The 26,188-nt window shown below is 35.2% G+C and overlaps 1 protein-coding gene and 1 pseudogene across 1 annotated transcript; both read left to right on the top strand.

Moving 5' to 3' along the window:
* The first annotated feature begins 17,606 nt into the window (after positions 1–17,606).
* Positions 17,607–18,599, top strand: LOC123723204 (myb-like protein V). The gene is made up of 2 exons (XM_045685768.1): positions 17,607–18,131; positions 18,528–18,599. The coding sequence occupies exon 1, from the start codon at positions 17,697–17,699 to the stop codon at positions 18,099–18,101; it is 405 nt and encodes a 134-aa protein (XP_045541724.1). The 5' UTR covers positions 17,607–17,696; the 3' UTR covers positions 18,102–18,131; positions 18,528–18,599.
* The window catches only part of LOC123723334, a 40,580-nt pseudogene continuing 32,818 nt past the window's right edge, over positions 18,427–26,188 (top strand).

Below are 26,188 nucleotides of genomic sequence, written 5' to 3'. Positions count from 1 at the left end.
CAGCTACGGTTGGTACTACCTGTTCTGTTGCTATTTCACTCGCCAGCCAGGACGAGGCAGCCGATGTCATTTGCGGAGCTCATAGTCGTCTTCACCAGGAAGAACTTCTGGCAATGCTGTATGTTTTCTCGGCACATAATATCGGTTTTATTGTAATGTAAAACCGTCATATTATATGCCTCAGGAAAACATACAGCATTGCTTATGAAGACGATGTGTTTGTTATCTGCTGGTGAAATACATGTAAAACACAACGCTATGATGATTAATTGCATGGTTGTTTTTCTAAAAAAAACAGCTTAATGAACACGTTACAACTGAAAAAAAAAGTTACACATCTGAGTAGGAGTTAAAATTAATTTATACATAAAAAATACCACCTACATAACTTAAAGTCTTGATTGGAAACTAATATATGTAGAACCTACATCGAGCCACCACACAGATACAGGAAATGGTACAAAGTAAGGGAGCTAGTGAGCCATCCCATTCCAGTTTTACTTATGACTACCGGGTAAGATAGCTTAAGTCTATATTGTTATAATCGTTTAGAACCTAACCATTAAGGTCGGGTCTTGTTAAGTTACTATTTTCCTGATGAATTTCTCTTTAACGACTATTGTGACTGAGGAAGTCCTAGATAGAATTTCAATTGTTAAACTGTCGTTTGAAATGATGTTTCTGAAGACCCATTGATTGACTATGTGATGCGTCTTTATTCGTGTTGCACGGTGGTAAAAAATTCATTCAGAAACACACAAGAAAAAAAATAAGATAATCATACAACAAACCTTGAACAATGTCTTATAGTGGTCAGAACCAAGTATCAGTTCTAAATTCTAGATTCGAATCTAGATAGATGGTCAGTGCAAGAATGCGATTCAAATTATTACATTGGATCCAAATTCAAATAAATAGACTAATCTAACTAGAATGGCTTTAAAAACTTGTTTGAATGATTCATTATAGCCCTATCAGAATTTGACATGGAGTGACATAATATACTTTTAGCACAGTGTAAAGAAAGATTTCATACAGCTTGCTGTTGACGTCAATATCAGTGTTTAATTCGAAGGCTGATAGTTTATAACAGCTAAATGTTCTCTCCGTTGTCAGCAGAACATCGAATATCAATAAGTAACAAAATGTTTTTGTTAGTGTTAAACTGAACTCATCTCCCGAAGCAGGTGAAACGCTGTATTCTCCAAGGTATTGGTATTGTCATTGTCTGTTTATGACAGTCGCAGCACATGGTTGAATATATTCGTTAGTTGAGGCCTCCTTATACCTTCCTGGACGTGGCAAGAAGGTGATAGTATGTTGTAAATAAGAAAATACCGTTGGAGTCAAATGAATCCAGTCACTGAAATGGGTTTCGGTGCGTTAGGGTTCGGGCCCCTGCTGTTGCTGCTGCTGTAAAGTATTGTAAATATATATACAACTTATAAACAAGATTGCACGTCAACTTCATTTATTCCATACTTGATTTATATCTGAATTGATTAAAGCTTTCCAAAACAAAACTTCCTTTTTTTTAACTTTATTATTCTCTTTGTTCATACATATTGTTGTATTTCTTATCTCTCTTCACTACATATCTTTCTTCTTCATACATTTTTACATATCCTCCATGTTTACTATAGTGTAGCAGTATATATCTCAATTGTAATCTTTTGAGTTAAGGCACTATAAGGATTTTTATGGAAAACATTTATTTTTCATTAAGAATGGTTATATGTAGCAAGATGCTCCTTCATCACTATAAGGTATACCTTATTTGTGGAATCTTCTCATATAAAAAAAATCTTAAGCTTGAATTGGTACGCTACTGAGTGCATTTAACGGCAATCTGTTTTCTGAACTCTTTTTATAATAAATTGAGAAATCAATGTTGGTTAGCATGTTCTAGTCATTTGCTTCCTTTATCATCCTCTATCATCTATTTTATTTTCACTTCAATTCATACTTTTCATAACTGCTATGTTCAATATCTTCCATAATGACCAAAGCCTCTTTTGGTTAATTATAAAATATTATCATTGAATTATGATGTATTATGTGATATTAGTTCTCAAGAAATGACAACTACTTCTATAATCCAATAACTTTATACCTTAAAAGCTATGTCCAATGTAATATATATGTATGCCAGTATCTTTGGAACCTTGCCTGAAGGGACACCTTTTAATGACATATTTTAGTTTTCATATTTTATTTAAATTAAGTGTAATTAGGTTTTGTATAATTGGATTCAATATATTATGTCACTTTAAACTTTAATCTATATCTAATATCTATCTATCTTATATATAAAAGAAAGTCGTGTTAGTTACACCATTTATAACTCGAGAACGGCTGAATCGATTTGACTGAAAATTGGTGGGCAGGTAGCTTAGAACCAGGAAAAGGACATAGGATAATTTTTACCCCGTTTTCTATTTTTTATTCCGCGCGAACGGAGTCGCGGGTAAAAGCTAGTATATAATAAAATGTGCAATATGCAATGTACCATAGGTATTAAAAGAAAAGATTCGATGATTATCATAGTTATAGCTTTCTTTCTTAGAAAAACAATAACGTTAATAATGCTTGGACGGTATACAATGTCAAAGGAATACAGACGATTTTGCGGCTTAAAAATTAACCAAGTCTGGTTAGTATGTAATGATGACTCATTTATTATTATTATTTTGACTGACGGAAAGATTGCTTTAAGTCATGAATAACTTTTTCAATAATCATAAATATCCGTTGTTGGGCAATTACAGGTTATGTATTGAGAATTTGAACTTGTTACGATGTGTATGTTGTTAGAAGACTGCGAAAAAGAGGTGCTGAGTGTTCCAAAGGAGTGCTCACAAAATAGCATGAAATATCCAACGCTTTTGTAGTAGATAGGCTCCAAAATAATTTTGCAACTATTGCTAACAGCCATTTGACTTATCTATGTCTTTTTCTCGTAAAATAATCTTCTCTATTAAGGTTTAATTGACCTCAGGTAACAATTAAGCAGGTAAAACATATCTGCATCTCTTCTAGGTTACTGTTCATTAGCAGCGATAGTTTATCTTTGTCTCTTGCTTCTTGATAAGTGTTTTGTCGATGTTAGTTACCGATTTGATGGTTGCTGCGTCAGTTGAGGTGATACAAGTGCCACACAACCTCCGCGGTCTGAGACATAACTTGTATGGGTCGTTATAGACCAGAAGGTAGTCGTCTAGTTAGACTAGCACGATATACCTCCTCATGCAAGGTCTCCGCGACCAAGCATGTTACGGAAAAGAACAGATAGGCCGGAAAGAAGTCGTCTAGGTAGACTAGCACGACATTCCTACTCACGCTAGGTCTCCGCGAAAAAGCGTGTTACAGGAAAGAACAGATCAGGCGCTGGCGCCAACCCGGCTGCGCCAATTCGGCGATTAGTAGTTAATACTCCGCAAAGCTGGTGTGATGCACCTACGTTACAGGCCGGAAAGAAGTCGTCTAGGTAGACTAGCACGACATACCTACTCACGCTAGGTCTCCGCGACCAAGCATGTTACGGAATTTAGTGTTTTGCACCTTGGTCAAGGTTCGCTTGAATTTAATTGAAAACAAATTGTTAAAATAGTTCATCCAACATATACAGCAGTGACTCACGGCCCACGGTCCGCTATTTTTTTAAGTTTTCGTAGGTACTTAGATTTATTTGAGGTATTGTTTAACCATTTTGGATTTGCTATTGACGAATTCAATGTAAATGTAAATAATCCTAACTGAGTAAAGCCATTTTTAATTAGTTAGTAATGTAAATTCTAATGTAACGACCTACATGTGCGTCTTGTTTCTTTGTCATTGTTGTCCGAGCGATATGAACATAAGTTCTGCCAAAACATAAGGATGAAAGGAACAAAATAGTATTACTCTTTTACTTTTTAGGTACAAAAAGGTCCCGGACAGTTAACATATTCATTAATTAGGTAATTTATTGGTAATTACGTTGTACTAAGGAAGAAGTGACGTACTAGTTACCTACTAGGTAAACAAATTAAATTTCAATAAATTTAAATCTATCGAAGCGTTCCTCGTCTGCCGATTCACGCTTAATTTAATCCAAAATATCTAAGAGTTCTTTTAGGACTGAGGCTGTGTTTATTAAAAAACGTTAGTGCTATTTGCGCCCTTGTTACGTGCAAATTATTAGAGCATTATATTCATATAAAGACTACCCACTAACCTGGGTTTAGATACATCGATGTGAGGGTGGTCCGATTGGTTGCGTTTTGTGTGTCGGCCCCCCTCTTCTTTTATATCGCTGTTAGATGAGCTGCTCTGCCACGAAGAATCTTCTTATGCTGTATGCGGGCGTAAAATATTTACCCGACATCTCGGCGGTGGTTTCTTCTACGGCTCCATTACTACCTTTTTGGACTATTTCGAAATTTTAAACTCTCTTAAGCAATAGAAAGAGCTTTTAGAATGCTTTATTCGAATTATGAACTTCGACACTAGTAAATGTTTAGCTATTAAACATTTGTTATTACTGAGTACGGTGACGACCGCCTTGTACGAAAGTACACAACGCTATGAGCTCCGCAAATGACATCGGCTGCCTCGTCCTGGCTGGCGAGTGAAATAGCAACAGAACAGGTAGTACCAACCGTAGCTGATACCAACTGTCAACGGCGAAAGACCGCGAAATTTAAGCTAAGTATACAATGCGTCTTCATAAGCAATGCTGTATGTTTTCCTGAGGCATATAATATTTATCGCGACAGCGAAGTATGTGAAAAGCACTTTAAAACATGATTAACGAAACACTTGAAGAACAAACTTTACAAAACTTTTTCAAATATTTGGTACAAAAAATCCTAAATGACGTTTGACATCGTGAATATATGTACAATTTTAGTTGTCGTACATTGTTACCAATGTTAAGCTGAAATCGGGCTCTTAAAATAGGTCGGTTAACATCGTCAATGATAAGGTTCTTTAGAGTCTCTCTGTAGATTTAATCGAAAATAAATTTAGTACGTAAATGTTTACATTTTGTACATGAAAATTTAAAAAAATGCATTGTAAACTACAAGATAAATGTATAAATTGAAAATAAAGCCAATTAATTTTATTATTTTAAGATAATACGAAAACCGCGAAAACGGAATTTGCCGCAAATGACACATAAAAAGACCATCACAATGTCGTTCACGAAGATCGTTCACGAAAATTATCTCTGGATCCGAACTTCGTGTGCGTTTACGAAAATGTTATAGAGTAAGGTCCATTGCGAAATTTCGTTTCAAATTCGTTCGTTAACGAAGTTTCGTTTCGTCGAATTAGAGTAGACCTACTGTTCTTTTCGCCACTGTGTCGGTGGCGGAAGGAAAAGCTGTCATCTTAGTCATGCGCGGTTTCGAACGTTGCATCGCTGACAGTGAAGTGCTAGTCATCGATGGAACGTTCCTGACTGTCCCAGCTGGATTGTCAATTTGCCAAATTTTAATGGTACACAGTATAATTGCTGGACACAATTTTCATCCTGTTGTAGTCCTGATGCAGAACCGCCGCCGTCCTCTGTATGAGGCAGTTTTCCTTAGAATTTGGCAAGCAGCTGGCAATCCAAGACCACAACAAATTATAACAGATTAGAGAGTGCAAACGAGCAGATTGTTGGACGTAGGCGTTGAGGCTGTTGTAGATAACGTCCCAGAATTCGCTCAAGAAGTTGTCATTGCAGACAACATTGAGCAGGTAGCACCGGAGGTGGTCCAGGCTCCTATTCTGGAACCCGCCGATGTCCTGTCCGCGTCTCCCCCCCGCCACGATTTTGATCGCGAACCTCAACCCCTTCGTAGCAACATCTGTGCGACTAACCCACTCGAAGTGGTGTTGATCCCATGCGATCACACGCAATGCCAAACTTGTCTGGACCGTTTGTTTGAATTAAATTATGTAATTTGCCCAGTCTGTCGCTCTAATGTTCAATTTTCGAATCGAATTTTTTTAAGAAATGAGGGGAGCGACTAGATACTTGTAATGGGTATTGTAAATATAGCTTGTAAACCTTTTACAAGTATATTAGAGATAAATTTTATTTTCATTTAATTTAAATTAATTATTAAGAGATACTAAACTCGGATTCGAGAATGAAAGTGAATAGTCATTACTCCTAATATAACCTAAAAGAATCAGTTACTATAAAAACACAACGTAGAACAAAGTCCTAAATTAGACGATCACATATATAAAATATCTTTGGCACAAATAACAAATTCTACCTTTGGAAAGATATACAAATTTTGATGTCCTAGTCTACTTCAAAATTTTATATAAACCGAGAGTTTGTATATATTTTAAAAAGGATAGTTACAATAGCCTTGAGGTGGCGGGTACGGGGGGACCCGCCAGCTCCCACTAAGGGCCGGGATGAAGGTGCACTATAGTTCCGATGTGCCTTTCCTAAGGTAGTTGATCCAGCTTCATAGTGGTGATACATCAGGGTATCCACTACCATGCGTAGGAGGAACTAGAGGTGGTTTAGTGGGTATGCTTCCCTTCCGGGAGAGACTCCCACATAACTGTTTCCCCCGAGGCACATAGTATGTTTAAAACATTCCCCTCATAAAAAAAAAATTAAAAAATTGGAAAACATGTAATTAGTTTTTGACGTCAAAGTTAGTACAAGTACCGATAACTAACAACTTTCCAAATAAAAAATATTCAAAAAAAAAATAAAATCATATTCTATAACTGCATATGATTAAACTGTTAATGTAGTAAGGAGATAATTGTTTTCATTATCACTATGTAAATGTTTCTTTGATATAGTTTTTTGTTATCATACATATGTTTTATATATTAACCTTTGATTTGTAAAGTTTTCTCTATTAGGTTGTATTGTATAAATCACAATACTTTATTAAAAAATTTAAAGTATGTGTTAAACTTTAATTTTGTTTCCCAGGATCTACATATGGAATCCCGTTCTGTAAAATGTTATTTATTGAATAAAGCAATAAAAGATTGAAAATAACCTCTCTTTTTATTACTCATTACAAGTCTTACAACGTTCCGGTGCGTTTCTTGGACATCCCGGAACCTTCTTGTTTTGCACTCGAGTCTGGCCACCGAGGGGGTTTTAGTAGGTCGATCCCCACATGCCCCTGCCTGAGAAAAGCCTGCCTTTAGAAAGCTTAGTAACGACAAAATAACTGTTTCACAGAAAGCTGTTACTCTTGGCCATCCTGTTACAAAGTCCTCCCATCATATCATTTTATGCGATGGCTAGAGCCAACTTAGGCTAGAGACAAGTTATTTGCTATAATGGGTATGGGGGCTTGAAAAAATGTTAGTACATATCTGAAAACGCATTTCAAATTATTTTTTCCAAAAATTAAGGCAAATTGAACGTAACGCGTCCTACCACGAATGCTCACGCGTTTACAAATGTTAAAATTAATCCTTACCCATTGTATGAATATAAACTGGTTAATTTTTTTGGAGGCTAAAGTTATTGATGTTACAAAAAGCTTAGCTGAGTAGAGTTAGCCCATTTTAACACCTTTTTATATGACTCATCTTAATGGGCTCTCATAGGAAGTGTGCATCCAACAAAAATTAGAAATTGAACTGGAATTTGTTGACAGTCAATTTTTGAATTAACTGTAGATGTGTTGAATTATGTTTCTACCAAAATGTCCCCAAGGAAATATAACCCACCCCTCTATATAACCAAGAAATATAGTTATGAAAAACAGGTAAAATTATTCACAATTATGGCGCCAAACGTCAGGAAAATTATTGTAAGCTTGTAACAACAATTGAGCTTACAAATAGCAACTTAAGTTTGTTTATATAAATGATTTTGGTAAATTAACATCGCAAACAAAATAAAAAAAAACTCCTCTTCGGGCCTCTCTCTACTTAAAATTTTGACTGAAACTTTTTACCGTCGGCCGCCTGCAATTTAGGGAAAACGAAATAAATTGTATTGTTTTGATTGTAATTGATTTTCCTGGAGTTGTAATATAAATATACACTCAATAGAAACTAAAATAAATTAATATCATCATCTAAATCTTATCTTTTTTTGAATTGCTTTATCAAAACATTTTAATAAGTTGAATGTTATGTAAAATCGCTATATTACAAAATATAGAATAAAATAAAGTATTATAAAATTAACTGGTAACCAATATTATAAATAAGAAAAATTTGATTAATTGTTTGGTTGCTTTATAAGGACTACAAAACTACTGGACTAATTTGAAATTTCTCTCACTATTAAAATCCCATATTATCGCTGAATAAAATCATAAAAACTCGAGCGTATCCAAAGTGAGAACTCTACTTCAAGAAACATATTATTTTAGAAACATATTAAAAAGAAAAGGGAATACAAAAGACATAATCATATCATCAATTTAGAAAATAGGAAGTACTATGGATGTCATACTGTAAAATTCATTCATTCAAAAATACACCGTTATTGCTGCTAAATTAATAATACTAAATAAAATAAAATAGTATGCAAATATCATGTGGACATTTATTGTCCAGTAATTTTTAAAACCTATGGATGATGTACTAAATTAACTTAATTTATTTTAAATTTTCACCGTCGAAAAGGGCGCGAGATTTGAAATTTTTCACAATACAAAAACATCAACTAAACTAGTAAAGTAGTCTAAACGAAGCATAATCATAGAGAATTAAACGCTCCTGAATAGCCGCGTACCCACCTAGCGCACAGGCTCACGCGGCAACCTCGTGAGCCAATGCCTCGGCTGGTGTGGACGTGCCTCGGCCTGCCTCGGGCGCGCGTTTCCTCGACCGAGCACGGCTCGGCCCCGATCCATCTGTTGTCGGTAAACTTGACGCGCTCAAAGGTGCCTCAGTGAGCGCTGTGCGTTAGGTGGGGACGGCTATGTTTTGGCTCGCGCGCGAAGCTAGTTCAAGTTTTGTCTCTTGCCGTGTTTGTCTTCTGTAATTTTGATATCATGGGCAGTCAGGAGGAGTCCAGTAGGTTTTTTTGATACGTGACTGTTTTCGTTTCTTTAAACAATAAGCAGCTAGGAAAATAGCTGTAGCTGAAAATACACGACTGTCCATTACGAATACTCGCGGACTTATGATGGCTCAGCCTGCCTCGCGAGGCGGCCACGGCCACGCGGAACAAAACTACTGAGGCTGCCGCAGGAGCCATCGCTCGCGATCCGGACACCGAGGCTGCCGCGTGAGCCTGTGCGCCAGCGTTAGCAACTTGAAGTGGACTGACTATCGTACCAGGGGCGTAAAATTATCGTACATGGATCGAAATTATCGTACAATCACTCCGAGTGTATGATCAAAATTTTGCTGCTCTAGAAAATTACTTCTTTCTTCACTTAATTTGAATAATTCCGTTTGTCAGAGCGAATACGGACATATAATCATAATAATATAACGAAATAACTGCCAACTTTTCTACACAAAATATACGATACATATGAAGTGTGAACATAATCGAAATATCGAAATATCGAACTTATATTCTCTTGTTCGCATTGGTAGATGCTATACTAACCAATAAGAAAGCGTGTACAGCAGGCGCTGGATAAAGTTACAGTATTGGCAGTGGTGAAACTTAGTAGAGCGGATCGTAAGGACCAATAGGAATAAAGAACTTGTATTTCCCGGTATTTTCTCAAGATTTTATTGGACAAAATAAAATCATGCTACTGCGGTTTAGACTATCAACGCATGAGTGAAATAATATAAATTCTCAAATTTTGCATCATGATAGAAATTATCGTACAATCTGCGTACGATAATAATATGCTATCGTACATCGTATGTAGGCACAAAATTATCGTATGTGTACGATAATTATCGTACGGTTCCGAACGCTGCTGTGCGCTAGGTGGGTACGCGGCTATTGGCTAGTAGGATTCTGACAGCTGAGTGGCCGCCATGTTGGCTTCCAATTATCAGGCCGTACATTATTGGGCCGTGCATTATCAGTCCGTGCAAGATATTGTACGGCCAAATAATGTACGGCCCGATAATTCGTGTACACCTACTTTCTATGGGACACGAATTATCGGGTCGTACATTATTTGGCTGTACAATATCGGCCCGTGCCGATAATGCTCGCCCCAATAATGTACGACCTGATAATGTACGGCCCAATAATTCATGTACAAACAATGGTTTGTTTGTGTCAACAGGTCGTGCATTATCGTGGCTGTACATTATTGCCTCCCTATTATATTTGACACAAATGACATATGCGTTTGGGCGCATAATGTTCGAAAAATACTATTTTATTTTAGCTGATTTTACCCGTAACATATTAGTTATTACAAAGACTGTAAAGAACAACTAGTTTGTATTTTCTTCCTTATTTTGTATGAATATATGTAAATAGGTGCGTAGTTTCAGTACTTACGAGTGAAAGGTTATGTTTTTCTCTTTTCGCTCACTACGGCTTTTACAACCAACAATACAGCAGTATACCATGTTTTATACACTTGATCTTACTAAAACTGTAATATCAAAATATTTTTGCACAATTACAGCAACTAAATACTCATAATTTTCGAAAAATAGCACGAGTGTCAAACTTTGTTTGGGATAACCTAGGTTTTTTGTTGGGACAACCTTTGTTCCAAACACCTCCGTGAAGTTGGCCCCCTCACTTTAATTTTTTTAACTTTTTTTTACGCAAATCGTTTGAGAATCGTTTGAGAGGGTTTGAGAGAAAAGAAATATCGTTTGAGAGTTCCTACTTTCTCCGTAAAAACAATTTCAAATTCTAGTGTGAAGTTGGCCCCCTCACTTTACTTTTTTTTCTTTTTTTCAATGCGAATCGTTAGAGAGTCGTTTGAGAGACATTAAGAGAAAAGAAATATCGTTTGAGAGTTTTTACTTTTTCTGTAATAAATATTTTAATTCTGGGCATCGAAAGTTACAAATCGATTTTCCTTTTTTTCCGAATTAAATATGGCAATCATGCATTTGGACGTTTCAAATTTATTGTGTAGGTAGAGAATGGTAAGAGAGTGATTGAGAGAAAAGAGAAATCGTTTGAGAGTTAATACTTTTTCTGAAAAATATATTTCAATGTCGGAATATAAAGTAACAAATCGATTTTCCTTTTTTCCGAATTAAATATAGCAATCATCCACTTAGACGATTCAAATTTATGGTGTAGGTAGGGAATGGTAATAGAGTGATTGAGAGAAAAGAGAAATCGTTTGAGAGTTAATACTTTTTCTGAAAAATATATTTCAATGTCGGAATCGAAAGTTACTAATCGATTTTCCTTTTTTTTCGAAATAATTATGGCAATCATGCACTTAGACGTTTCAAATTTATTGTGTAGGTAGAAAATGATTAGAGAGTGATTGAGAGAAAAGAGAAATCGTTTGAGAGTTAATACTTTTTCTGAAATATATATTTCAATGTCGGAATCGTAAGTAACAAATCGATTTTCCTTTTTTCCGAATTAAATATGGCAATCCTGCACTAAGACGTTTCAAATTTATTGTGTAGGTAGAGAATGCTTAGAGAGTAATTGAGAGAAAAGAGAAATCGTTTGAGAGTTAATACTTTTTCTGAAATAAATGTTTCAATTTCGGAATCGAAATTAACAAATCGATTGTCCTTTTTTCCGAATTAAATATGGCAATCATCCACTTAGAGGATTCAATTTTATTTTGTAGGTAGAGAATGCTTAAAGAGTAATTAAAAAAAAACAGAAATCGTTTGAGAGTTAATACTTTTTCTGAAAAAAATATTTCACTGTCGGAATCGAAAGCTACAAATCGATTTTCCTTTTTTTCGAATTAAATATGGGAATCATGAGGATAAACGATTCAAATTTATTGTGTAGGTAGAGAATGGTTATAGATTGATTTAAAGAAAAGATAAATCGTTTGAGAGATAATACTTTTTCTGAAATAAATATTTCAATTTTTGAGATTTGTAAGTTTTTGAAAATCGATTTGTTACTTACGATTCCGAAATTGAAATATTTATTTCAGGAAAAGTATCTACTCTCAAACGATTTCTCTTTTCTCTCAATCACTGCCTAATCATTCTCTACCTATACAAAAAATTTGAAACGTCTAAGTGCATGATTGCCATAATTATTTCGGAAAAATAGGAAAATCGATTAGTAATTTTCGATTCCGACATTGAAATATATATTTCAGAAAAAGTATTAACTCTCAAACGATTTATCTTTTCTCTCAATCACTCTCTAAGCATTCTCTACCTACACAATAAATTTGAAACGTCTTAGTGCATGATTGCCATATTTAATTCGTAATAAAAGGAAAATCGATTTGTAACTTTCGATTCCGACATTGAAATATTTATTTCAAAAAAAGTATTAACTCTCAAACGATTTCTCTTTTCTCTCAATCACTCTCTTACCATTCTCTACCTACAAAATAAATTTGAAACGTCCAAGTACATGATTGCCATATTTAATTCGGAAAAAAAGGAAAATCGATTTGTAACTTTCGATGCCCAGAATTAAAATATTTATTACAGAAAAAGTAAAAACTCTCAAACGATATTTCTTTACTCTTAATGTCTCTCAAACGACTCTCTAACGATTCGCATTGAAAAAAAGAAAAAAAAGTAAAGTGTGGGGGCCAACTTCACACTAGAATTTGAAATTGTTTTTACGGAGAAAGTAGGAACTCTCAAACGATATTTCTTTTCTCTCAAACCCTCTCAAACGATTCTCAAACGATTTGCGTAAAAAAAAGTTAAAAAAATTAAAGTGAGGGGGCCAACTTCACGGAGGTTCTCTATCTGTCCCTTACGGGTGAACGCGCGTGTCATATCTATATAATTCTTAATCTGAGCACGACACCAATACACAAAGAGTATATAAAAGACTTCACAAAATTTTAAAATCTGCTAATTGTTTATGGTACAGGCGCTCGACAACAAGTCTATGACACGGTAATAATAATACCGTGAGTGAGAGAGATACAGTTATACCCAATTCCTGTGACGTGACAAAGACAGGGATAACTATCTTCTGTCCCTTTCTGCGTACCAGGCTTTGGGGTTTGTTTGGAACAAAGGTTGTCCCCAACAAGCAACCTAGGTTGTCCCCTCAGATGAAGAATTATATAGATATGACATGCGCGGTCACCCGTAAGGGACAGATAGAGAGTACTATAGACTATACCTATATATAAGTAAAAGGATTGGGGTTACCAGTTATTTGTTTTGTCCCGAAAATGAATAATTACGATATAATTTAATATATACCAATTTATATTTTCCCAATTATATTGTAATTAATAAATGTAATAAATTTAAAAAACAATGCGTAATTTTTGTTTATGTGACTAAGATTAGGTAAACAGATTTTTTAGTAATACTTAGTCTGGTCATTAATTCTGTCACATGTTTAATATAAAATAATTGAAACAAGTTTATTCATTATGTGACCATTTATATACCAAAATGAACTTAACAAAACATAGATTCTTATGACACTAAAGTTTATTCAAAATGACCTCCGTGATTTTGAATACAGGCCTTCAATCTGCGCGGCCAGTTGTCTATCGCAGCACGAACGAGGTCCATGTCAATATCGGCGGCTGCCTTAATCTAGGATGTCTTGAGTGACTGCAAAAAAAGAATTTCCCGATATTTTTTTCCCGCGTACCGCTTCAACAAAGCGCGGCATCTCTTCAGTCTTAAGTCCATTAGACCAGCATTCAAACGATGTCCTGTTTTTCTTCGATATGCACGAAGCCCTAAGTCTTCTTAAAAAGCTACAAAAAAGATACTAATATTAAAGTCATATAATTTTAAATTATTCTGTATATCATTACAGTGAACACTATATGTAAAACTACTTAATATTTAACTATTTTGATTGTACTTTCTAAGAAATTAAGTAACCGATTTCGATAAAATTTACATGGGACAAATTAAAAAATATACTCTTTAAAATCAACGGGATAAGAAATTATCAATAAAAAACACAGCATATACCAGAATTAAAAACTACTCATTTTGAAATCTGTTGAAAATAGTATAAAAAATGTGAATTGTTTCATTTATATACATTAGAAATACTATACTTTATTTCCCCTAAATTCAGGGTAATTTTTACAACAAGATGGTGGTATTATTTTTACGGGTAATAACCAACCAATTTGAAAAGAAGTTTAATATGGCCGCTTGTTTCCCAGATCCACAGTATATTATTTGACACAAATGACATCTGCGTTTGGGCGCATAATGTTCGAAAAATACGATTTTATTTTAGCTGATTTTACACGTATTTTAACATATTAGTTATTACAAAGACTGTAAAGAACAACTATTTTGTATTTTCTTCCTTATTTTGTATGAATACATTTGAATAGGTGCGTAGTTACAGTACTTACGAGTGAAAGGTTATGTTTTCCTCTTTTCGCTCACTACGGCTTTTACATCCAACAATACAGCAGTATACCATGTTTTATAAACTTTACCTAACTAAAACTGAAATATCAAAATATTTTTACACAATTACAGCGACTAAGTACTCACAATTTTCGAAAAATAACACGAATGTCAAACTTTGTTAGGGACAACCTAGGTTGTTTGTAGGGGACAACCTTTGTTCCAAACAACCCCAAAGCTTGGTACGCAGAAAGGGACAGAAGATAGTTATCCCTGTCTTTGTCACGTCACAGGAATTGGGTATAACTGTATCTCTCTCACTCACGGTATTATTATTACCGTGTCATAGACTTGGTTGTCCCTAACAAAGTTTGACATTCGTGCTATTTTTCGAAAATTGTGAGTACTTAGTGGCTGTAATTGTGCAAAAATATTTTGATATTACAGTTTTAGTAAGGTAAAGTTTATAAAACATGGTATACTGCTGTATTGTCGGTTGTAAAAGCCGTAGTGAGCGAAAAGAGAAAAACATAACCTTTCACTTGTAAGTACTGAAACTACGCACCTATTCACATGTATTCATACAAAATAAGGAAGAAAATACAAACTAGTTGTTCTTTACAGTCTTTGTAATAACTAATATGTTAAAATACGGGTAAAAACAGCTAAAATAAAATAGTATTTTTCGAACATTATGCGCCCAAACGCAGATGTCATTTGTGTCAAATAATATACTGTAGATCTGGGAAACAAGCGGCCATATTAAACTTCTTTTCAAATTGGTTGGTTATTACCCGTAAAAATAATACCACCATCTTGTTGTAAAAATTACCCTGAATTTAGGGGAAATAAATTATAGTATGTATAATGTATATAAATGAAACAATTCACATTTTTTATACTATTTTCAACAGATTTCAAAAGGAGTTTTTAATTCTGGTATATGCTGTGTTTTTAAATATTTGATACTTTCTTATCCCGTTGATTTTAAAGAGTATGCTTTTTAATTTGTCCCATGTAAATTTTGTTTCTTAGAAATTACAATCAAAATAGTTTAATATTAAGTAGTTTTACATGTAGTGTTCACTGTAATGATATACAGAGTAATTTAAAATTATATGACTATAATATTGGTATGTTTTTTGTAGCTTTTTATGAAGACTTAGGGCTTCGTGCATATCGAAGAAAAATAGGACATCGTTTGAATGCTCGTCTAATGGACCTAAGACTGAAGAGATGCCGCGCTTTGTTGAAGCGGTACGCGGGAAAAAAATATCGGGAAATTCTTTTTTTGGAGTCACTCAAGACATCCTTGATTAAGGCAGCCGCCGATATTGACATGGACCTCGTTCGTGCTGCGATAGACGACTGACGAGCAGATTGAAGACCTGTATTCAAAATCACGGAGGTCATTTTGAATAAACTTTAGTGTTGAGTGTGTTTTGTTAAGTTCATTTTGGTATATAAATGGTCACATAATGAATAAACTTGTTTCAATTATTTTATATTAAACATACTAAGTACATACATATTGACTAAGTATTACCAAAAAATCTGTTTACCTAATCTTAGTCACATAAACAAAAATTACGCATTATTTTTTATATTTATTAGATATATTAATTACAATTTAATTGGGAATATACAAATTGGTATATATTAAATTATATCGTAATTATTCATTTTCGGGACAAAACAAATAACTGGTAACCCCTATCCTTTCACTTATATATAGGTATAGTCTATAGTACTCTCTATCTGTCCCTTACGGGTGAACGCGCGTGTCATATATCTATATAATTCTTCATCTGAGCTCGACAACAAATCAATATTTGATCATTGAAATCGATCCGAAAATTATTTTAATTACTTTGCATGAATAGCATTATGTATATATCATATTCGGCCGCCCTCTTAAAGATACAACATGATTTTCGATGCTTTTGTGATGCTATGTTAAAAATACTTGGTCAAACTTTATTCAAATGGAATAAAATATAAAAAATACTGCGGTTGACAAATAAATGAATCAAGTTTGACAGTTGTCGGTGAATGGCCGAAGAAAAAAGTTGTGGTAAATTCTAAAATTGTGTAAACAACCCCGTCCGTAACACCGAGGCCTAGCTGTGATCCAAGTGGATAGCTGAACTTTATTCAGCCACTTTAAATTAGATCTTAAGTATTAAAACCTTTAATATTAGTGATGTATCGATTTATGGTCATCTCTTTTATTCTCTTTGAAAAAAAATTATAACGATATGTTTTTGCACAGGTTCTTCGGCGATGAAAACCCACGACGCAAATTGCTTAAAGCACCTGTACTCATGTACTCAATCTATAAGTTCTCATTTTAACAAAGTAGTGACTATCGACTTCGGTAGAGTACACCACTGGTGGGGTCACGTGACTATCCCAACGCCGCCATATTGCGTTTGTGCGGTGTCAAGGGATCATGTCGCAGGGTCCCCAATTTTTAAAATATTTATAAGTTTATAAACGTAAGTTCTCGTCATTTATAGTGAAGTTATTTGTTTTAGTTCCACGGGTATATATGTATTGTCGTGACGTTTTGTTTCTGAAATTGGGTGCATGTATTCGTTACGGGCTTTAATACCCGCTATCCATTGAAATAAGCTAGCTAGTAGTGAACGTGGAACGGGTAGCAGCCGAGGCTGTCGACAGCGCAGCACGGGCGGGACGGCCTGTTGTGTCTCAATCTCATTATTATTTCAACATACAGTTATAACAAATTAATATCACTGAGTACAGACGAATTAAATTGATTTAAATTATAAATACGCCGGTTTAGATTGTTTACTTTCACAAAAAGCAAATCAACATTTTTGAAAACGCTTTAACTTTCTGTATAAATAATCGGTGCTTATATTATTTATGTATTCTCTTTAGTTTTCGTTGATAAACAATGATTTTAAATAACTTGTTTTTATTTTCACCTATCAGGTGCGAAAGTTTATCGCGTGTTTGGATTTTTGTTTTGATTTTTTCATATCATTACAATTATTTGACCGTTTAATTGAAATTGATAAGGACTAGACTATTTTCGATGTCTTAAAACGTAAGCTTCAACACGTAGCTCTGCGAAGTCATACCATGGAACCGCCATTTTGGTTGGTTGTGCCATGTCCAGGGGGGGAGAGGCGGAGGCGGGAGGGGAGCGTGTTAACTATAAAAAAATGTGACGTTTAAGTCACTTTGTATGAAATCTTGAAAATCCACTGGATTAAAAACATAACCTAAATTAGTGGCTCTTGTTTTGACAGGTGTCACATGGAATGTAGTTTGATGACAAAATGAATGGGGGAGTGAATGGCAGTATGGAGGAAGTAATGGAGGTATCACATCCAACCTCCCCTAAGGGCAAGCAACTTACCTCTGAAGACAATGAGCTGGACAACTGCAGTGAAACCAGCACCAGTGCCGAGGTACACAATCATGTGAACATTACTGAGGAGCTAACAACTGAAGATACATTGACTTGCTCAACAGAAAATGATAGCGAAAATAGTGATAAATTATGTGATGTAAAGATACCAAATACAGAAGAGGGGGAGTATTCTCAAAGTGAGAGTCCCATGGAAAATCAATGTAACATTAGTACTGAGCCAAGTCCTGCAGCTCCAGATACTGAGTTCACCAGATCTGCTGATATAGAAAACGATAAATTTGATGGTGAAAACAGTGAAACTGAGGAATAGCAACATTCTGATGTGAATTTAGATAACAAGGTAAGTCAAAAAAGATCTGCTTGTGTATGTGGTAATTGATGAATAAAAAAAAACATCTCATAGCTTAATTGTGTTGAATATTTGAAATTAAGACAACTTATACTTTTTATTTATCATTTCATCTTTTTGTCTGTATCTAGGTCAGATAATTAATTTAAGACAATAGCACTCTGTTTTTGATTTTCAACAAAAACAGATTTTCATTGTGATAAATATTAACACCCTCAGTATGTACAATATTTTTTCAACTATTTGAGTTATGTAACGTTTAAGTGCAAATATTTATACTTTTACAATGAAACCAGTCTAATGAAAATTTGAATGCAAAGGAAAGAAGGTTTAAAAATTATTTTGCCTTGTGATAATGGTGTCTATACATATTTGTAAATTTTTTAGGAAACACATAATAATAACAAAGCAGAAAAAGAGTCATTAGATGAAGAAGATACTACAGCGTCGACAGAAGATAAATCTGAAGATGTAGGTTTGAATTTAGATATTCAAAATGACATTTGTGATGAAGATTCCTCTAAGGAAAATGAAACAAAAGTGGAGGATACTGACATAGAATTTGTTGAAAATGAAGATAATAAAAATGATCAAAATGGTGAGAGTCAAGATTACCTTATCCTTGATGGAGAAGATGGGTTAGAGAATGCAGAAGTTATCATAGAGAATAATATAAAAATTCCAGTCCCAGAAAATAAAGTACAGTTACGTAGGAGCAGTAGAGCTATCAAAAGAAAGAGATATGATGATGATTTGGAGAATGGTAATGATGTATCAGATGAGGCTGTACACATAGAAGATAATCTAAGGCGCAAGTCTCGTCCAATTGAGATCAGTGACCCTAAATCATTAGTACAAATGGCTGTAAAACAAATGAAAGGAAATGTATCAAGTCACCAGAAGAAAGAAACCACAGTTGTTATCTTAGATACAAATGCTATTACACAAAACAAACCAATACCTATAAAAATGCAAATCTCTTAAGTGCGCACAATTACATGAACTATGTAGGTCGGGGCACCTCAATTACACCTGTCAGTGCTAAAACTAATTCATCAATACAAAGCAGTTCTTCAGGCAGTGCACAACCTCTTATACTGCCTTCACTTACAGATGATATGTTTGTTGTTGAGGCACCATCTTTCATTGTACCATATGTGTATGAGAAACCTTCAATAAAGCCTTTTAGAGAATTTGTTGATTTATTGGGTAATGAACTAGAGAAACAGAAATCCAAGGAGGAAAAAGATAGTGCTGTAGATAAAGACAAACTTGAAGCAAACAAAGATGAGAAGGTGGATGAGGAGAAATCTGAAGCTGAAGCAGTAACTGCTGAAGCAGAGAAAGGGGCTGACAAAGAAGAATTGAAAGAACAAGATGAAGATAAAGAAGAGAAAAAGAAAAGCAAAGAGGAAAGAAAGGTAAGAAAGTCGTCATTGACATTTTTTTATAACATAAGCAATAAATGCTAGAATTTTTTTTTTATCACCAAATGTTTCTATATACCATAATCAGCCATTTTTAATTAGTTTAAAATGTAATTTATTTTAGCTGAAAAAAGGAAGAAAGGAAATGAAGATGATGATGATGCATCATGGGATGGTGAAAGCTCTACAGAATCTGATGATGAAGCAGGCAGCGATGATGAGGAAAAAACAGTGGTGATCAAAGATAAGGCAGATTTAAGTGATGAACTGAAAGATGTCACAAGGTTACCTGTAGACAAGGTGGTTTGTGGAAAGTCCGATAACTATTTTGACTGTTCCCTCGGTAAGTTCTTTATGGATATCGGTTTAAACCTTGTCCAAGAATTTGTACAAAATGATTTGCTCAAACAACAAAATAGAAAGCTCTCCAGAGAGAAAAGAGCAGGTCATAATACAAGGGCTACGGAAACTTCTATTGCATCTCTAATGAAAAACTTAGAGATTAGCCAAGAAAAGAACAGTCCTTATAGACATAAACAAAACAAGTGTGAATTTTGTAGTTTTAAATCGGAGTCAATGTTAGTAATGCTGCATCACTTGGAGACGCCGCATATGAAAAACAGTGTGTATAAGTGTAACTATTGTTCATTTGAGATACGAAGTCCCCATGACATACTGTATCACATGGAAGCGGAGCACAATGTGCGCGGCAAGCTAGAGAGGGCTCCCGCATATCACCAGTGTGCCAACTGTCCCTTCGAGGACAACGGCAAGGGCAAACTGGCCCGACATCTTCTGCCATGCTCAAGGAAGTTCAAACCGGAAACCAATTTGGCACCACCTATTGAATGGGAACCACCAGCTAAAATACCAAAGGTAATTACTTGTTTCGTTGGTATTGGGAATGAGTATAAATTGTCTCTTTTAAAATAGAAAATTTTAACAAAACAGTAATTAAAATTTTTAGAGTGTCTGTCTGTTTGTATTGATAATTTAATTTCTTAATAAACAATTAGTAGGACAAAAATGACTTTTTCTATTGATGAAATGTTTAGTAAAAAGAAATCTGGTTATGGACAGATAACGCGGTCGCGCAACAACATGATGGGTACATACCAGTCGGCATTCAATCGAGGCGGAATGGGTGTGCGCACTCCGATACCGGGCGGGCTGACGCCGGTGGGCGCGGCGGGGGCATTCAGGGCGCGCGGCCGCAGCCCCCTGTTACCCGCACCCCGTGCCGCCCTCCCCGCGCCGGTGCTCCGCGGCGGCGCCATCATACGACAGGGCTCGCCTTCACTACTACCCACAAACTTTGCTGTGGTGTGTCTTATATTATAAGAGATCATCACCCATCCATTATTTTTTGTTTAGTCATGTGTTTTTAGGCATTACATATTGAAAGTAGAAAAAAATGTTGCTGTAATTTTGTAAATACACAGGTTCTGTGATCTAACTATCAACTACTAACAAGAGTATTGAAGATGCATGACTTTCTGCTGAGTGAAATTGCATTATGCCAGACCTAATTTACCCAAACTGGTGAATAGCAGCAGTACTATGTGCGATTTGTTTGCTATTCACCTCATTGGGCAATGCAGTCGGCAAACAATCATCCCATGATCAGAGGACATCACTGCAATGCTGACATTGCAAACTTTGTACATGCAACATGTGTTACCATTTAATACTACTATATGCTATGTACTCTGTAAACTTGCTTTTTATAGATTTCCACTGCCTAAACAATTTTTCAAAAACATTGTCTTTGTTTATTCCAAAGAACATGTGAGATATAGTAATATTATGTTTTTGAACAAGTGTTTAGGCAATGCTAAGATGAACATTGAGTTAAATTTATATAATACATACTTAAAAGTGTGTACACATCATAAAATTAAACTGTTATATATATTAGGTCCTTACATATGAAATTGGCGTTTTTCGTACTGGCCACTTTAATGACGAATTTCTCCTCTTTGGTAAGGAATTCCAAATTCAAATTTGTACAGCTATAGACTCATGTATTTGTGGTTCGATGACCGTCATTCATTTGTTTTTTTTCTTCTGTTTTTTTCTGTTTGCGTCACTCATTTTACAAAATGGAAAACTTAAAATATCGCATTATTTACGAGTACGAGTTCCGCCGTGGCACTAGTGCTGCGGAAACGACTCGAAGGGTGAATGATGTGTATGGCGGTCGTGTTGCAAAAGAAAACACAGTTCGTTTTTGGTTCCAACGTTTTCGTTCTGGAAATTTCAAACGCGCGTCGACTGTTGCGTTACATTACTAAACCGGCACAATAATGAAGGTATTTTAAACCGAATCATTACCTGTGATGAAAAATGGGTTCTTTACGATAATCGGAAGCGCTCAGCGCAATGGTTGGATCCTGGCCAGCCAGCCAAATCCTTTTTTTTTTTTTTTTTTTTTAAAGTCTGGAAATGCATTTACGCACCCCTACGCCGGGCTGTGCGATGGCGTAGGGAGTGTGGGACTCGCCGGCCGCAGAAGGCGACCGGAATACCCACTAAAACCAGACTGCCCTCTGACGCGTTACGGCGGGGCCACGGGAAACGCGTTAGCTTACTTCCGTGACCCCGCCTGCGTTTGGCCCTAAGGGCCCTCAATTTTGAGGCGTGGGGAGAAGGGCAGCAGCAAATTGCCGCCTCCTTCTCCCCACTCTTCTGCGCCGGAGCGGGGGCGCTAGGGGATCCCCTTCGCGCTCCCGCTCCCTCTCCTCCTTCTGCGATATGACAGTTTCGCAGAAGGAGGAGACCGCGTTCCAAGACCTCTCACTTCCCAACATGGCGCGCACGACGCCGGGAAGTGAGAGGTCGCCGCCTATCGCCGCCACCAGGGTGCGGCGCTCTTCTGTCCAGGCGCAGCACACTTCAAGTGTGTGCTGCGCCGTATCCTCATCGGCGCCGCACCCGTTGCAGCGCATCGTCTCTTCCCTTCCGATCCGACACAGGTACCGTCCGAAACAGCCATGTCCGGACAGCACCTGTGTCAGTCGGAAGGTAAGGGAGCCGTGGCTCCTCCCACACCACTCCGGGAGCTGTGGGCGTATGGCCTCTATGGTGCGCATATTGGGCGTGCGCTAGGCCACTCGCCCAGAGCTCCACGGACCTTGCTCCAACAGATTACCATTTTTTTCGAAATTTTGATAACTTCTTGCAAGGGAAAAAACTCAACTCCGATGGGGCAGTCCAAATCGCCTTCAAAGATTTTATTGATTCCCGTCCGACTGATTTTTTTAGTAAAGGGATCAATGAACTACCTATGAGATGGCAAAAGTGCATAGAAAATAATGGTTCATACTTTGATTAATTAAATATATTATATTAAAAAATATTCGACTTTTTGTTCCTCCCATACAAAACGCCAATTTCATATGTAAGGACCTAATAAAAATGTTAAATTTGTTATATATTAAAGTTTATTAATGAAGATGATGTTGAATTTACTCATTATTATTACTCAATTTAATACTTTTAATTTTAAATAGCATTTCTTTTTGTCAAAAGAAAGATATTTTTATAATCTGTATAAATTACAGCATTTAGAATATCCCTTTTTTTTTTAAATCGAATTTGTAAATTTGCATTGGAGATTGACATGGCAACATTCATAATGAGACTTTAAAAAAAAAAAAAGCAATATCAATACTTTTAGAATCAACTTTATGCTCTGTATTTAAATATGTATGTAAAAATTTATTTATTTATTTATTTATTACATGAAAAGAACAAACTTAGCCTAGGACTAGGATTACATGTTTCTATTTCTATAGGTACTAACTTAAGGTAGGTATGTAATTTATATATTAACAAAACATACATAAAATAAAACAATGATGTAATGATGATGATGGCAAATTTGTTACATAGCAAATTATTCAGCTGCCCTCCGTACTAGTATAAAACTGTATTACGGCAGGGCAGTGCGCCCAGTTTAATGTGGGTAACTGTTGCAAGATGTACAGTATATGCAAAAAATGCACATTAGTACTACAATATATTTTATCTTAAATTGAATTAGAATTAATTATGTGTTGACTCTAATGTAAATAAAAATATTAAAAAAAAAATGTTTTTAAATTAATATAAAAATTGTATAGAAATTTAACATTATTTTTTAACATTTATCAAAAATCTTTTAAATGCAAATAAAATGTGTTTAACCTTTTCAAATAAGGTTTTCATACAAAGTACATATTGTTTGATTTTTCAATAAAATACACTCAATGGCATTAATACAAATTAACAATAGAATAAAAAATATTTATGTAATGTAAAATGCATGACGTGAAATATTCTCTGTTGGCAATAGAAAATTTTACAAACCATGTTTATTGTATTTCTTATTGCAATAGTTCCTTATATTTATTTTGTATTTCATAAAGATGTTATTCAGAAAATATGGTAAAATTATCTGTCTAGTATAACTGTTCACCTAAATTGCCACGAGATGGCGTTATTACAAATTTTCTTGTCGCCAACCAACGAAGCGGTCGCGGCCGCTTTAAAAACTGTCAACGAGTCTGCAAAACACCTAACGTCGTGCTGTGAGTTTATTTTCAATTTTAATTAACTTTACTCAATTTATCATACATAAAAGTGGTCCTTCGGCTCGGTTGTGAATTAGTGAACTATAAAAGTGTAAAAATTTTGTTTATTACGTGTTTCTTCAATAGTTAATGTTACTTGGAACTATCGAACATTCCCGACACCCACCAGAACTACCGCCTAAATTTTACTAAAATTTTACAACAAAGAAAATGGATTTAGACAAATTAATATTGTGCCAATTAGATAAATTAGAAAAAATACAAAAGAATCTAGTAAATTTTAGCAAATCACCCAAAAGTAGATTAACACATTGTTACGTAGAAACAAGATTACAAAATTTAGAACAAATTTGGGAGTCATTCAATAGTACTCACGACGAAATAATAAGGTGCGTAAACAAAGATCAAAGAAAAAGTATAGCCTATTTTACCAAGGAGACCTTTTATGAGTGTGAAGAAATTTATTTGAACTTTAAGGGTGAGTTGAAAACCAAATTAAATGAACATGCAGCAACATTAACACTTCAACAGACATCACAAGGCAATTCATCACAACATACTGAGCTTAAACTTCCTAGTATAAACATACCAACCTTCACTGGAAAGTATACTGAGTGGCAATCATTTCATGATATTTATGAATCTTTAATTCACAATAATAACAAGTTGGATAATGTGCAAAAATTGCATTATTTAAAAACAAGCCTTAGCGGAGAGGCAGAGACACTTTTAAGAAGTATATCAGTAACTAACAATAATTACACATTAGCATGGGAGACACTCAAGAAGCGGTATAACAACAAAAGGTACATTTCTAATTGTATTTTCAAGAAACTATTTAGCTTAAGGCCCTTAAGTGTGGAGTCAGAACAAAGCATAAAACAACTTTTGGATGTAACTTCAGAATGCATCAGTTCTTTAAGAAACTTAGGGCTACCAACACAATCTTGGGATGCTATCATAGTGTACCTCACTGTCTCCAAGCTAGATTCTGAGAGCCACAGGCTGTGGGAACAAAACATCTGCGACTTTAATGAATTTCCAACTTTAGAGAATTTGTTTAACTTTTTAGAAAAGAGATTTAGATCATTAGAGATGATTGAATACAAGAGTAAACCAGTAAAATCAAGATCCTTTCATTCTTCAAAGGTGGATGTAGAGAAAATATTAAGTTGTTCATTTTGTAAGGATAATCACTACATATACCAATGTAAGGATTTTGCAAAACAGGATTACAAGGACAAACAGACATTTGTTCAAAACAACAAACTTTGCTATAATTGTCTTATACCAAATCACTCAGTTTTCCAATGTAAGAGAAACACAAGGTGTAGGGTTTGCCAGAAGAAACATCATTCATTATTACACCCAGAAAAAAGAGATTTTAGTGAAACTCCACAGACGTTAGGGCATGAAGTAAAACAAGCAGACGAACACAAGTCGGTATCACATCATTCATACAACCCTGGCCAAGTACTATTGGCAACGGCTCTAGTAGACATTCCCGCAAGGAATGGGCAGATACAAACCTATAGGGCTCTACTAGACCGGGGCTCGCAAAGTTCATTTGTGACAGAGGATTTTGTTCAAACTACAGGTTTGAGGCGACAAAAAAATAACTGCAAATTCCACCTTAGTGAAGGTAAAACAATAAGTTCTAGATATACAGTGGAATTTGAATTGAAGTCAAGATACCGGTCAAACTATACTTTATGGATACAAGCATATGTTGTAACGTATGTTACAAAAATTCAATAAGCTGACATTTCTGAACGGATTGATGACTCTGTGGCGCGAGCTGTCAGTTGATTTTACGACTTGTCACTGTCACTTTTTACCTTGACCTCGATGCGAAGGGCATCGACCCTGTATAACCTATAATTTTTATATCTTTATTTAATCTTATACCAAATTCTTACTTCTTATCGAAATAAGAATTGCTCCCCGTACTGGGTAAGTTGTGCAAAATATATTTTATTATTTCACTGTTATTTTTTCACTTCATTTCACCATGCTATGCTTTCCTATTTAAATATGAATTTTGCTC

The sequence above is a fragment of the Papilio machaon genome, chromosome W, assembly GCF_912999745.1.
Source record: "Papilio machaon chromosome W, ilPapMach1.1, whole genome shotgun sequence".
NCBI lineage: Eukaryota > Metazoa > Arthropoda > Insecta > Lepidoptera > Papilionidae > Papilio > Papilio machaon.
The sequence above is the reverse complement of the archived record's forward strand: the minus strand, read 5'-3'. Positions and strand labels throughout refer to the sequence as shown.